Source organism: Oryza glaberrima, chromosome 6, assembly GCF_000147395.1.
Source record: "Oryza glaberrima chromosome 6, OglaRS2, whole genome shotgun sequence".
NCBI classification, from domain to species: Eukaryota; Viridiplantae; Streptophyta; class Magnoliopsida; order Poales; family Poaceae; genus Oryza; species Oryza glaberrima.
The window spans coordinates 21,252,824-21,268,689 of NC_068331.1; the positions used below are offsets into that span (position 1 = coordinate 21,252,824).

Below are 15,866 nucleotides of genomic sequence, written 5' to 3' on the forward strand. Positions count from 1 at the left end.
ATAACACTAATTCAAATCCACATGCGGGGAGAGTGGAACAACATTGTGGTTTTTCAATTAGATTTGATATAATTTTAGTTAATGTGAGATTAAGATTCTCAATTTTTGTTATAATTTTTATAACTATTTGATTGGAATTTCCAAGCTATGATCTTGCCATAATACAACCCCTTAATCCATCACAGGAATTATAGTCAAATATGTCTTTTCTTTGCCAAATAGATACGATAACAAATCAACAATCCTATGCATTCAACTTTTATCATATATTTTCTTATAGTAGATGATGTATGCCATACACCCTACCTAAGTGACTATAAGTGCACTCTAACAAATTAATTACTTTAAATAATTTTGGAAAAAATAAATATATTCTTAGGATTAGCAAAGATGTCTCATGCAATTATGAACAATACATAGACGAAAACAAACCAGACGCTGAACTACTGATCTTTATCAAAATATAAACAATGATATGGTGCTCCGAAGATTGTCACGGTCATACATCTGGTTAGATATGACTTTTTAATGATCAATCTCGCTCATTTCAAAAGAGAAATGATTGTTTCTACACAAAACTTTAAGAAAAACAAATTTTCATTGGAAAAATACTTTAATCACGTACCTTCTCTCTTTTTATTCCTTGATGGACACCAAGCATGCTATGCAAAATAAACCCATTTATATACTTTTATATGCTCATATTTTTAACAAATACTATGAATATATTGCACAAAAAGACAAGTAGAAGCGGATAGATCTTTATAAATCAATAAAGCTCTTAACTGAGACATATTAAACTTATAAAACACAAACAAAAGATAATGGTAATATTGTTTTACCAAATTTACTTACTGCGATGGACCTATTATTTTATACCATCTTAAGAACTCAAACCCATTGATCTATGTTAAAGAAAACAAACTCCCTTCACCCTACCATATGATTCCCTCCACTTTTATTATATGTGCATGTACTCTCTCCCATCCTATTCTCTCCCATTCAACTTCTTCCTCTCCTTTCTTTAACTAACAACTTATTAATATAAAAACAATCAATAAATAAGAAGCTAAAAAATCATAATTATTAAGCCTTTAGTTTGTTTGAACTATTGCTTTATTTATAATCAAATAAATAATTTAAGATCCATATTCCTCATATTTTTTTACTTTATAAAAAATAAAATATGTCATTTGAACATAGACCCATGTCCTTTGTATGCCGACCAAATAATAACAACATTAATGAAACAATATAAATAAAATGACAACATGCATTACATAATTAATCTTAAATCACTCTAAATCCTTTGTAGTGGTCTTAACTTGCCACGTGTCAAGTATTAAAAATTAGAACAAAAAATATAAGTTCTAAGGGGAAAATAATATTTGACAATGGGTTTTCGCTTAAGTCAGTGGATTCATTATTTTCAACCATTAGGTCTACCTATAGAAAAATCTTAAGCCGCTATGTGTCATGTCTTCAAAAGTAGAAAAACTCTTAGAAACTATAAGAAAAAAGCAAAACATATCATCATTGATTTTAATTAAATTGTTTAGAAAAATAAAGTCCCCAATGCATCGCCCCATTCTGTCACATCCTAAAAATCCTAAAAATATAAATTGTTGTTTAATTGGAATTATTAGAATTGATTTTAAAAGCCTTGAAAAGAAGATCTAATTTTAAATAATAAATTCCAATGTAAAATAGGGCCAGATAAAATTTCATTAAATACTTTGCTTGATTCTATAATTCCTAGATTTTTCTCGGATTTATTTGAGCTAAGGAAGTATTTTTAATAAATGGAATTGCATTTCATGAATAATTTAAATTGAAAAAGGTTTTTAAAAGTCTCTTTTGGCTTTGGGCCGAAAGTCGGCCCAAAACCCTCTCTCTATCCCTCGGCCCAAGCCGGCCCGCAGCCGCCGCCCACGCGCGCGTCCGCCCGCTGACAGGTGGGGCCCACTTGTCAGTCTTCGTCTTCCTCGCGCCGCCGCCACCGCCCGAAACCCTAGCCGCGCCGCGCCGCCGCCGCCATTCCAATCCGGCCGATCCTTTCCGTTTCCAATGAAATCGATAGAGGGGAAATGATCTTCTCGATCTCCTCTATCTTTTCTCTTTTGGAATCATCGGCTAAAATCGCTTGGAAATTCGTGGATTCGAGGTCGAATCGGATCGGTCTCTCTCCTCCGAACCCTAGACTTTCCTTCCCGCCACCGGTCGCCGTGGGCCTCCGTCGCCGCCTCCTAGCCGCTATAAAAGCACCCCCAAGCCCGCCGCTACCCGCCGCCACCCTCGCCTTCATCCCTCGCCGCCCGTAGCGCCCTAGCCCCGTGCAGTCTAGCGCCGCCGTCGCCGCTGTCGCTCCAGTTGTACGCCACCGTCGCTCCGGTCATCGCCGTCGCTCGGGAAGGCCGCCGTCGTGGTCGCCGTCGCGTCGCCGTCCTCGTCCGCCCCTCCACCGTCGCTATCGACCACCGGAACTCTGTCGCCGTCGTCAAGCCGAAGGTTGCCGCCGCTTCTTCCTCGTCGCCGACGTCATCCGGTCATCGTCCGCCGTCGCTTTGGTCGCCGGTGAGTTCGCCGTGCCGCCCGCAACCCGTAGAGGCTTTCCGTTCGCGCTGTCGTGCCGTGGTTCGCCGGCGAGCTCGCGCGGTTCGGTCGCCGCCGGTGGTGACGTCGTCGCTGACGTCATCGTCGTCGTCCATCCGTGAGCCGCGGTGGATTCAATCGATCTCGGCCGTCCGTTGTGGGTAGGATAGATCTCAGCCGTCCAATCTCGTGAACCGCCGTCGTGCACCCGGTCCACCGCAAACCCTAGCCGCTGACACAATAAATCCTCTTTTCCTTTTCAAAAATAATTCATTATTGCGTCATAATTCAATTAAAATCCATATAAGTGTTTTAATCCGATTTAATCTTTAAAAATTCATAACTAATTCATCTAAATTTTTCTAAATTTTTCTAAAATTGAGATCTACATGTTAAAAATATCCACATGTACTGTTCATGCTTGTTTATGTGCTGTTTTGGTGTTTTTTCTCTTTTCTGTTTAGATTCCGACGTTTCCGGAGAGTCCATTTTCGCAGGAGAAGAATTTGAAGAGTTCCAAGGCCAGCAAGGCAAGTCACACAGATTGCAAACAACCCTTTGAGCATGTTGATCCCATTTAAAGCTATTGTTTCTATTCAACTATTGCATTTATTTTCGAATGTTATTGGGTGGAATTAACCTATTGTTTGTTGTAGCCCTTTTGTTCTTGCTCACTTTATTCCTTGATACCTTGGGTTATTATAACTTGACTAGTTGGGCTTTATATATTGGTTCAGCTAGATATTAGATATGATTGCTTAGCCATGCTTAGAAACTTTAGCACACTATTGGGATAACTTATGACTCACTACTAATTAATGATGGCTTAATGATAGATCATGATGGTTAATCATGATTGGTTAATTAATTAATTTCCCAACTAAAACCTGATAATGGTGGGTTGTGAGCACATGGTTCTGATGGTCGTGCTCATGACAATTAAGGACCGGTTCACGAGTTTCGGTTGTGAAACATTAACCGTGCCAACCACAAGCCAGCGTGGGCAACGACTTTACCTTTTGTATAGCATGGTTCATTGCGGGGCACCAGACTGAGAAGTGGCGGAGATAAGCCCACGGGGGTCGCTGGGGAGTCCATGCCTTGTTTATAAGGGGGTGATTATGATCCAGGAACGGTGCGCTGTGGTGGATAGTGTTGTGCGAGGGGTACTGTCACAGCTCATTTCCGAGGTACCGTGGTGGTATCAAGGCGCATGGTGACATGTCGTGGGGCTGTGTCTTGTGGGTACAGTGGTACAACTCTGGCCAGAGTAAAACTATTCGAATAGCGTGCCCGCGGTTATGGGCGGGTCTAACAATGTCTTTCGTGATTAGTCTCACACCTCTCGTCATAATGAAAGATGCTATAACTGGTAATAATTTGATTAGCTCCTGGCTTGGAATGGTATATTCCTGGTTTGGAGATAGAACTGTGCAGCCGGGATGGTTGTTCAGAATGGTTGGGCCTATGCAACAGGGTATGTTGTATAGCGTTAGATTAATATTGTTTAATTATTACTTAACTGTTTTATTAAATTCTGAAATGTTTATTAAATGATGTTTATGCAAATGAAACCCTACTATGCCATCCTTTGTTACCCTGTGCACTTGCATAATTGCTGCGTGGCTTGCTGAGTATGTCATATACTCACCTTGCAATCATTCATCAGAGTAGGAGTTCTACAGTGATGCTGGTGGTGTGGAGGATTAGGTGTAGCCCTGGTCAAGATGCCTGTGGAGTGGAGTCGTCTGCGCCGTTTATCTTATTTTTCCGCTGCTTAGATCTTTATTGATTGAGAGGAACTATCTACCTCTGTAATGACATTTTATTCGCTTATTAATTAAGAGTAATAATTGTACTCTATTATCAATTTGTTATTGTGTGCCTCGGCTGATTCCTGGACGAGGGTTCACACACATGTAATCGTTTGGAATTTTGGATAGAAATTCCGGGCGTGACACATTCCCCCTTGGCTCACACTCTCTGCTCTCCACTACTTCCCCCTTTCTACTTTAAGCTCTCAAACTAAAACACAAACTATCAATAATATTGAAAGCTATAAATCTAATTTTTAATTTAATTGTTGCTCTATTAAATAATCAAACCAAAAATACATGATCCGTAATGTCTATATTTTGAACCTAAAATAAGAGTTGTACAAAATAAAATAGAAAAATGTCAGTAGAAAAGTTTTCTTTAGATGTGAGACATGGAATGTAGGGTGTACCTCTAACAAATAATCTGGTAAAGCTAGTGGATAGGCTATTTCTCCACGTTTAGCATTTATTCGAAACGGTCCAATATAGCGAGGGGCTAATTTTCCTTTTACCTTAAACCTTTTTATCCCTCGCAAAGGTAAACTTTTAAATAAACAAAATCTTCTTGCTCAAAAGTTAATTCTTTACACCTAGAATCTGCATAACCTTTTTTTTTTTTGTCTAGATTGAGCTATTTTAAGTCTGTTTCTAATAAGATCTGTTCCAAATACATTCTTTTCTCCAACTTCAGATCACATAAGCGGTGTTCAATATTTTCTTCCATAAAGAGCTTCACGGGGTGATATTTTTAAGCTTGCTTGATACTCCCTCCGTCCCAAAATATAAGCATTTCTAACTATGAATCTGGACAACTGTATATCCAGATTCATAGCTAAAAGTTGTTATATTTTAGGACGAAGGTAGTAGCTGTTATTATAGGAGAATTCTGCATAAGGTAAACATTTGTCCCAATTGGTAGTAAAATCAAACGTGGTCAACCATGACGATTCCAGCCTAGAAAGTGGTATGGAGGTTGTTTCACCCAATTTGTAGACATGTTTGCCAATAGTCTAGTAGTAATGGTATTTTTTAAAACCTGTAAATTTTTAATGGCATATGTATTCAATTAACCCTTTCTTTTATTGGCTGCCAAATTTCAGCTTTCCTTCATAAACCAACAGTAGCACGGGTTCAGTCATCTGTAACAGGCAGCAAGTCTCATCTCTATCGGGTAGAGCCCCTGTCACAGAGCAAAGGTCACTGATGTGGTAAAATATCTTAATCAGGCATCCGGCTGTCACGGATGACACAGATCTCAATCGGGCCAACACAAAAGGCCGTCACGGAAGACTCTCATCTCAAACGGGCCTAAACTATACCCCGTCACGGATGACTCTCATGTCAATCGGGCCTAAATTATAGCCCGTCACGGATGAGAAAAAATCGCTAAAAAAACAAAATTCTAAAAAAAGAAACCCTAGCCGCATGCGGCGGCACCGCCACCCGAGCTCGCCGGCCGCTCCCACCGCAACCTGCCCCCGCTCCCGTCGCCGGCGCCGGATCCGTCGACCCCGCCGCCCGCCGTCGTCGCCGGCACCGGATCGGCGCCCCCGCCACCCTTAGCGCTGGATCTGCGCGGGGCGAGGCCGCCGGAGACGGCAGAGCTGCCCTCGCTGTGGTGGCGGTGAGAAGGGGGAGCGGCGCTGACGAGGGGATGGCGGTGGTGCCGCCGCCCGAGGTCGTCGTCGCCGTGGGGGAGGGCACCGCCGGCCCCGAATCCGCTCCCGCCTGCCGCCGCGCGCTGCTCCCCCGTCGTCGTGACCCGGGCGCCCCGAGGCTAGCACCGCCGTATCCGCTCGTCACCGTTGCCTTGAGCCACCGAGCTCCCACCATCGCCTTGCGCCGCTGAGCATCATCGGATCCGGTGGCTCCAGGGCCACCAACCCCGGATCCGACCGCCCTGAGGCCAGCGTCGCCGACCCTCCCCACTGCTGCCAAGCCTCTCTGCTGCCGCCGCCACTCTTGCCGTCTCGCCGTCGCCTGCCAAACCACCGCCCGGCCGCCGCCTGAGTGAGAGAGGGAAGAGGAGAAGATAAGGTGGAGATTGAGAGAGGACTGGGTGAGAAGAGAAGATAAGGTTGCTGAAATTTTGAAGTGGTGGAGAGGAAAGAGAAGGTAAATAAAACTTTTAGGCAAAAATGAATTTCAAATTGAACTTTATGATACTAAATGAACTCGTATGAAAAAGTTGTCAAAAATAAAGTTGTAGAACTCATTAAGATTTGCCAATTTTATTTTGGTCATTTCTCCATTCGGGTTTGATTGAATTACATAGAATTTGAATTTTAAAATATAAGAAATTCAAATAATTTTTCGGGTAGTAAATGATTTAAAATGGAAAAATTGTCAACAACAAACTTGTATAGCTTATCAAGATTTACAACTTTTATTTTGGTCATTTTCTGTATAACATTTTTTGAATAGTTTGAATTTGAATTTGAAAATATGAGTACTTCAAACAACATTTTCAAATACTAAATGATTTGAACAGAAAAAGTCATCATCAACAAAGTTGTATAACTCATCAGGACCTATAACTTTCATTTTGGTCATTTCTTCATCCAACAAAATGATAGTAATACTTTTCACAAAATTCACATATCTTTCATCTAGTTTTATAAACTATAACACATATATGTAAATTTTGTGAACAATGTTACCAACACTTTATCGGATGAAGAAATTACAAAAATAAAAGTTACAGATCTTGATGAGTTATACAACTTTGTTGTTCATAACTTTTTACTTTTTTAGTTGAAATCATTTAGTATTTGAAAATGTTATTTTGAATTAGTCGTATTTTCAAATTCAAATTCAATCTGTTCAAAAAAAAGTTATATAGAAAAATGACCAAACTAAAAGTTGTAAATCTTGATAAGGTATATAAGTTTGTTGTTGACAATTTTTCCATTTGAAATCATTTATATTTGAAAATGTTGTTTTGAAGTTGTCATATTTTCAAATTCAAATTCAAATTGTTAAAAAAAACTTATATAGAAAAATGACCAAACTAAAAGTTGTAAATCTTGATAAGTTATACAACCTTGTCGTTGATAATTTTTCCATTTGAAATTATTTACTACCCGAAAAATTATTTTGACAAATAAAATAAATTATTATACTGCAGTTAATTATTTTACTACAGGTCAACTTACAAATATAAACATTTCATATGAAAAATAGAAAAATACTCATCGGTGATGGGCATTAGTTAAAGCCCGATAGAGATTAAGTCATCTCAATCGGGCATTAGTATAGAGCACATCACGAATGAGTCATCTGTAACGGACCTAGTTGTTATCTCAATCGGGCCTAAGTTGGCGCCCGTCACGGATGATTGTCATCCGTGATAGGCGTAAACTTGGGGCCCGATTGAGATATGGAATGCTATCTCAATCGGTCCTAAACTACGGCCCGATAGATGTCATCCGTGACGGGTCTGAGTTTTATACCCATCTAATATGTTTATGTGACTATATCTTAATCGGGCATTTTTTTTGGCCCGATTGAGATGACTTCCTTATGATAGCCCAATAATTCTAGTCATGTTAGAGGCCGTCATAGATGGAAGGATCTGTACTAGTGCAAACAAAAGGAAAACACATATATCCATCGTACCTGGAGAGGTGTAATGCTTTTTTTCTCTATTTGATTAAATCTAAATTGTACCATTGAATATATAAGGGACAAATGGTCAAACGTTGGCGTCGTACATTTTAAAAAGAAGATACTATGATGTTCATGATAAATTTAATTTCTCCCCTAGCAGTGCACATACATTTTTTTCTAGCATATTAAAAAACCAGAGGTAGTATATACCATTATATTTTTAATATCACTATTCATCCTGCAAAATACGTTCGAGAATATCATTAATTCTTCATCATGCATGGAACTGCTTCTTCTAGCTCACATCCTTCCTCTGGGCTTGAGGTGGACATGCAGCGGGTCAAGCTTCAAGGCGGTGAACTGCATGGTGTCCTCCTTGTCCCCGTCGCCCTCCCTCAGCCTCCACTCGAGCTCCTGCACGAGGCGCGCCACGGCGACGCACGCGATGTTCATCGCCTGCAGGCTCCCCGCGCAGGTCCTCCTCCCGGCGCCGAACGCCATCGTCTTGTACCTGTCCGCCACCTCGAACCCCTCGCCGAGGAACCTCTCCGGCGACCACTCCCCCGGCGACTCCCACACCTTCTCGTCCATGTGGCACGCGTACACGTTGATCATCATCTGGGTGCCCGCCGCGACGTCGTAGCCGGCGAGCGTGGTGTCGTCGTGGACGAACCTCGGGGGCAGCACCGGCACCGGGGAGTGCAGCCGCAGCGTCTCGTGGAACACGGCGTTGAGGTACGGCAGCCGCGGCAAGTCGTCCTCGGTCACCGCCTCGCCGCCGCACGCCTCTCGGATCTCTTGGTAGAGTAGCTCCTGATCGATGTGCCAAGAACAAGAAACAATCAATTGTTTATTAGTTTGGTTGGCAACAAAATGCTGAAATGCATTTGAAAGAAAGAGGGATTGAGATCCTCTGACTTTCTTTCTCGTAAAGCTATAGAGACATGATTGCTGACATGTCAATGACCATATCAAGAGAAAGTTATGTCAGAGGATCCCAATACAAGAAAGAGCATATATAAAAGATAATTGAAAGTACTCCCTCCGGACAAGATTAATTGACGTTTACGACAAGTTACAAAGAAAACATGCTAAAACATGTGTTGTCCGAAACCAAAAAATAAAACTGGAGGTAGTATCAGTTAATTTCTTGCCTGTTTGTCAGGGTTCTTGGCAATCTCATACATGGTCCATTCGGTGGTCACCAGGACAGTATCAGCTGCAGCCAGGATGGACTCCGATAGCAGCAGCATCAGTTGGTCATCTGTCAGCTGTGCACTCCTCTCAGCTTCCAGCAAGAAGTCAATGTAGGATGCCCTTGCCTGCATGCAATACGTTACAGTTCAGTTCAGATGATCTGCAGAAAAAAAAAGTTATTTTTGGATACGAATAGAAGTTTTGTGTCACCTCTCCGCGTGCAATCCTCTCCTTCTGCTTCTTGATCAATGCATTCATGACAGCATCTCGTCTGAATTCTGTAGTAGACACTATTGTGTCGAAGCTCTTGTTTGGAAGCCAGCTGAGGTAGGGGAAGTAGTCCCTCCAGTCAGCCTCAACTGCACACATCATCATCTCATGCACAAGGACATCAAAGATTTCGTCCTTGGATATCTCCCTCCCAAACTCTTCCACATAAACTGAACTCACATCCTCACCTAAACTCTGAAATTGTAACAAATATATATAAGTTCATAACAATCAAGATCAGTCCTAGTAACTACGAAATTGCAACAATTATAAGCTCATAACAATCATGACAGGTATTGGAAGTAACAAACGGACCACTGGAGAGTTCAAGTTCAGAGGTAATACAAACCTGGATCAAGGACAAGCTGAACAGCTCATTAATGTAAACATCCCTGAAGTTCAGAGGGGAATGTGGGTCAAGAGAAACCAACTTATGCAAAGTGCTTAACACGTTACTGATCATCCTTTCTCTTGTACCGCGAAACTGTTTCTGAAATTTATGCAAGCATTTCATTGTTAGAGCTCAATTAACTGAGTGCTATTAGTACCCGAAAACTACTATTGAATTTAAATTTTGCTGAGATTTGTACCTGTGCATTAAAACCTAACATGCCAATCATAATATTACGCTTCGCCATCTTTTGGTAGTCACCATAGTCGCTGATTGCGACCATACTTTTACGAGTTAGCACAGACATTGCTTTTGGTAGCTTTCGAGTAGATATGGATGAGAATTTGTCAATCATCGCCTGGAAAAAGTAGTACAGAATGTATGTTTTTGTTATTTACAGTCCAATTAATATGAGATTATCATTCTTGAGTATATGTAACTATGCAAGAATAAGAAAAAATAGTATAAAAGTTCTTTTTTGAAGACTTAGATATATTGAAGATCAAACAGAGTTCAAGTCTTAGGGATGCTATCTCTTACGTTGCCTTTATTTTTCTTTCCAAACAAGGTATTTGCACAAACATATACAAACATGTCAACCTTGAAGCCAAGAATAATAAGGAAGATAAAACATATCAAACATCATAGCACCCATGTTATGAACTAGAAGCCAACATCATAGCACAATTGCATGAACCAAAGCGTTTACAGTTTTACCTCCATGGAAAAAGAGAGACAAAAATAATATCATATTAGCTCTAGAGTTCATGCTGTAGGTTAATTTCATTTATGATCTGAATTAATTGTAATTATGATATTCACATTTAATTTATCAAGAGAAATGTCCACTTACAATTCTAAACTTTTGCACAAGTCAAAAAATCAACTGTAAACTAAGTAACTGGATAGGATAGCATTTGAAATTGTCAAAACCATGCAATTTACACACGCATCATACTAAAAGCACCTCTATTTTGCATGTGTAAGGATAATTTGAAAAGCGTAAAAACAATGGTGTAACTGTAACCACGTGTGCTTCCTTGTCCGTAACTACCCCTTCATTTGTGTTTTAGCATTTTAGAGCAATTTTTTTCGAGTTGATCAATCTGAAACCTTGCCTATTTATTCTAAATTTCATCAGTTTGAATTCATCTTTTTTTAAAAAAAAACATCACATATTTGTACTCTTTTGAATTCCTTGCTCTTCAGAGTTTTAGCTGTTTGAATAGAAATTCAAAAGAGTCTAAAGATAGATTAAGTGAAAATTTTGAAAAAAAAAAAGGAAAAACTAAGTGTATAAAGTCGGTTATAGTTTAAGACTTGGAGTTGTAATATGTGTCGGATAAGTTGATTTTATAACATTATGTGGTCACCAGAGTTACAATTATGTAAGAATACATGCATTGCTTGATGCAACGATCATGATAATTTTATTCTATTTCCTAACAAAGATGGACCACCAGCACCCTTAGCTCGAGCAAACTGTGGTGCTAGTCCAGGAGATCGGTGAATGAAAAGTGTGGGTAAAAGAGTGGAGAGTATATGGGGACACCAATTTGGGTAGTCGGAAAGAAAATGAAAACATTAACAGGTAAAAAAAATGCTGAAAAAGGACAACTTGCATACCTCCTTGGCTACTTCAGTCGAATTGAGCACAACCACTGGAGAAGCTCCGGTCTTTATAGTGTAGATTGGTCCATAAGTTTCAGACCATTTTGCAAACGTCTGATGAGGCTTCTTTTCTTTCAATTGATGTAGATTTCCAATAATGGGTAAACCAGGAACAGCTGCATTACAATAACTAACGATGTTATTACTAAAGCTCTTGTAGTGGACTGAAATTAATTTGTTTGTGGTAATTCGTCTCTGCATAAATGTAAACACCAAACATTCAAGCAAGTAAAGTTTTTTTTTTTGCGGGGAACGGGAGATATATTACTCGGCAACAGCCTCCTCACGAGCCACGTGAGAAATAAAGTTACAAGAATTATCTAGCCAGAACTTAGTCAAGCAAGTAAAGTTAACATGTACTGGTTCTATATTTCCTTTTATTGGGTCATTTTTCAGTAAGAGTGCTAGCTATGCACATGGATAGATGGACAAATGGAGTAAACACAATCAAATAAGCTAAAAATATCTGATAAAATTCCGGCTTGAGATAGAGAGATGGTAGACCTCACATGTAGGCTCAGAGGTATTTAAGAACTTTCACATGATTTCTCTCCTATTCAACCAGAAATGAATATTCTAATAGAAACGGTGCCGACGAGCCAATTTTCACGTTCACAGAGTGTTGTCCCCCAAAGTTACTTTGTGCAGTGTCGTACAGCTGAAATCACGAAGTCACGATGTCCTCTGGCAAAATTTGCCTAGAATAATTTGCATTTTCAACACAGGCACTAGTGGCTCACCAAAATAGACATATCTGAAATGATCTATATAATAACTACTTTCATTTTGCACACTAATAATTTCAAAACAATCTTACTTGAAAGTGTAACTCAAAGAAAGTTATTTCCATTTGTTTGCTCTTAATCAGCAAAATAGATATCTATTATACAATCAGAACTATTATACATGTGCCAACCAGAACCAGTGCATACTTAACCAGAAGAAAACAAACCGAAGAACACATTCCCGGACACATTTTATGGATTAATAAAAGTTTTCTAGAGTTTTTTTTAATAGTTCCGGCACACTAAAAGGTTAGTCTATTCAAAATTTACGTTCTAAGTATAGTTAATCCATGTTCAGAATGGATAACGGTATGGCATATAAATTGCCTATTTTTAAAATCCATATAAGTCAAATGAATAGTGAATGAGATATTGAAAGAACACTCTGTTTCAACAAAAGCAGGGGAATACAATTCATCATAAAAATATATTATATAACTCCCCGCCACCGTCGGAAATACCGATAATGATTTAATCATTTTTTGACTATTCTACATTAATACTCTTTTCCGTAGAAAATGAAAATCGGTTTAAAAGTTTTTTTAGAACGGTGGCAACAGAGTCCGTATACGGGTAAGATGGCAATGCCTTTGGGATGTTTCTCTTCTCTGGTCAACTTTTTTCAAAAAAAAAAAGATAAAATAAATGGCTCATCTTTATTAATATAGTCTAATTGATTGACAACAAAGTCCTTTAATTAGGAAATGGATCCTCATCATTAGAATGAGTTAAGAGGTGCACAGTTTTCTTAATTCTTTTGGACCAAGTAAAACGATTGATTGAGTTTGCTGTGGTACTTCCGTGGAATGTTCTTGTGCTATGCCTGGAATCCAGTACTTTGGTCACACCTGCATGAAATTGATCGATTTTCTTTTGGTACCTACAAGCAGGGGCTACTGTAAATTTTCCCCATGGCATTGACTTGAGTTTGCTTTTGTGATTTCAAGTTGCATGCAGGCGGATTAAGGAAGAAATGGTTAATTGCTCCTCTTTTCATAGTTTCAGATATCCTCTATCCGGCTCAGTTAATTTTTGATACACGTTTGACTATTCATCTTATTTAAAAATTTTAGGTAAGTGAATAAGATATAAATTATGCTTAAAATATTTCTAATAATAAAATAACTCAAAAAATAAATAATTATTATATAAATTCTATAAATAAGATGGATGAGTAAACATATTTTTAAAAGTTAAGGGCATTATCTATTACAAATCAGAGGTACTGTGTTTTTAGTTATAGCCTCTCAGTAACATATTCGTGACTAGAGGAAGTACCTACTTTCTGAAGTAGTCTGACGAACATATAGAAGAGAAGGAGAAGGCTACTTCAACTGACAGAGACATGAATGCTTGTAATTTTGAACTGTTTCAAGTTAATTAAACAACATCCCTTTCAGACATTCAGTCAAAACTGAACCAAGGACTACAGAAAAAAAAAGGATTTCTCAAAAAAAAAGGATGAAAAATGATTTAACACTTTTCAATCTGATCCGTTCTGAATCCAATCGAACGGAGATATGGTAAGTATTTTTTCAAAATCCAACGGATTAGTATTAGGATTAGGATATATAGTTTCAATAAAATCTAGTGGATTTGGATTATCCACTTTAATTCCTATATGGTCCATCGCGACAAATTGCTGTTCGGAAAATTCGATTTTCAAGCAATATATCAAAATTAAGGGATTAGCTATACATTTGTCGTTAAATTTTGGCTAAAAAATTTGATAGGTGTAAATACCGTGAATGTAATTACAACGTAACTTGCATGTAACTATAGTTTAACTTGTACTCCCTCCAGGTTAATAATATTTGTCGTTTTGGACAAGGGCACAGTCTCCAAAGAGTAGCTTTGATAACTATTTTCTATTATAATATATATAAAAATATCAACAAATATATGATTTTATTGAAGTACTTTTTAAGACTTATATATATATATATATATGGTTTTCATTTTTTAAGATAAATATTTTAGAAATTATTTATAGTCAAAGATTTTAAGGTTTGATTTTATCATTATTTAAAGCGACTAATATTATCAGCCCGGAGGGAGTATGTAATTTTCAAAAATCCTAGGTGACGTGCTTCTTATGTGAAAACAGAGGTAATGGTACTGAATCGCCTCACATGTGAGTGGGTTGTGATTTTTTCCTACATCCCTTGCGAATTTTAAAGCAAATCGAACGGTTCAAATTTATATCGTAGTTATATGCAAGTTACAATGTAATTACACTACAATTATACTATATTTACATCTGCCAAAACCACTAACCACCTCCTCCATTTATATTACTCCCTCTGTTTCAAAATATAAGCATTTTAGAATAGTGCTAAGTCAAACTTTTTAAAAAAGATTAATCATGTAAATTTGATTTTATTATATTTATCATTAAATGAACTATCATAATATGCAACTCTTTTTATTTAAGACATTTTACTTTTGTAGATATTGTTGATTAAAGTATCATCTCGGAGATCGTGTACATGTAAAAAAAATACGTTTTAGAACGGCGGAGTACTTGTTTGTGCACAATAGGTGTGCTGTCGCAGCCGTGAGTGCTGTTATAGCTCAAATCCTGTTATCTACGCCAAACTGATCATTCATGCTCATTTCTAATTGTTGCGACACCAGAAATTACCATTCCATCAAAAAAAAAAAAAAAGCTTACGCACTAGCTGAAACAGAGAAAATTCGAGATATTTTCCGACGAACAAACTAATCACATACACTGCCATCTCCGACAGAGATCAATCAATGGAGAGAGTACGACGAACACCGAGACACAGCAGCAGTGAGGATCAAACCAATTGGAGAAGATCATTTGATCGATCGAAACGAACACGGCGAGCTGGATTAATTAATTACCTGGAGGCGGGTTGGCGCGGTTCTTGCGCGGAGGCGGCGCCGCGACGAGCTTGTCGGCGAGCGCGGCCGCCGCGACGAGGCCCCCGACGGCCGCCACCGCCGCCGCGCCCGCTCCGGCTACGAGCATCGACTCCATGGCACACGATCAGATCACACGCACTCTTTAATTAATCCCGGCTTTCTTATTTATAGAGGCCGCAGCACGTCGAAGAGCGAGGAAATAAGAAAGGGCGGCGTCGTCGCTGTACCAACTTGGAAGTCTTTTTTGTTGCTTTTTGGCTGCGTTCGACCGTTTGTTGCTAGAAGAAAGAGAGAGGTTTCGCTCCCTTTCCACGTGAGCACTCCCTTAAACAACCTCTGATAGATTTTTTATGGGACGGAGGGAGTAGTAATCATCATTTTTCTTTTATAATTTTTTCTATAAATAAATTGCACTAATTTGTTTTTTATGTTTAAAATAATTAATACTTAATTAATCATATTTAATGGTTTATTTTCTTAATCTTCTTTCTTCTTTCAAACACACTAGAATAATAAGTCTATACGTACTATTCTTAAAAAAAAATAAACTCTTAACATCACTTTGTTTCACGATGTGAATATATCATTAAATTTTTTAGAGCTTTGTAATACAAATTTAACACGTGTAGCAGCTACCTCAAT

General features: G+C 38.7%; 1 protein-coding gene across 1 annotated transcript; it reads right to left on the bottom strand.

Moving 5' to 3' along the window:
- Positions 1-8,056: 8,056 nt before the first annotated feature.
- Positions 8,057-15,355, bottom strand: LOC127776065 (ent-sandaracopimaradiene 3-hydroxylase). Its single transcript, XM_052302387.1, has 7 exons — positions 15,204-15,355; positions 11,503-11,663; positions 10,076-10,234; positions 9,835-9,975; positions 9,426-9,680; positions 9,173-9,340; positions 8,057-8,831 (listed from the first exon to the last, which is right to left on the bottom strand). Exons 1-7 carry the CDS (start codon positions 15,337-15,339, stop codon positions 8,319-8,321), a joined length of 1,533 nt encoding a protein of 510 aa, XP_052158347.1. The 5' UTR covers positions 15,340-15,355; the 3' UTR covers positions 8,057-8,318.
- Positions 15,356-15,866: the final 511 nt, after the last annotated feature.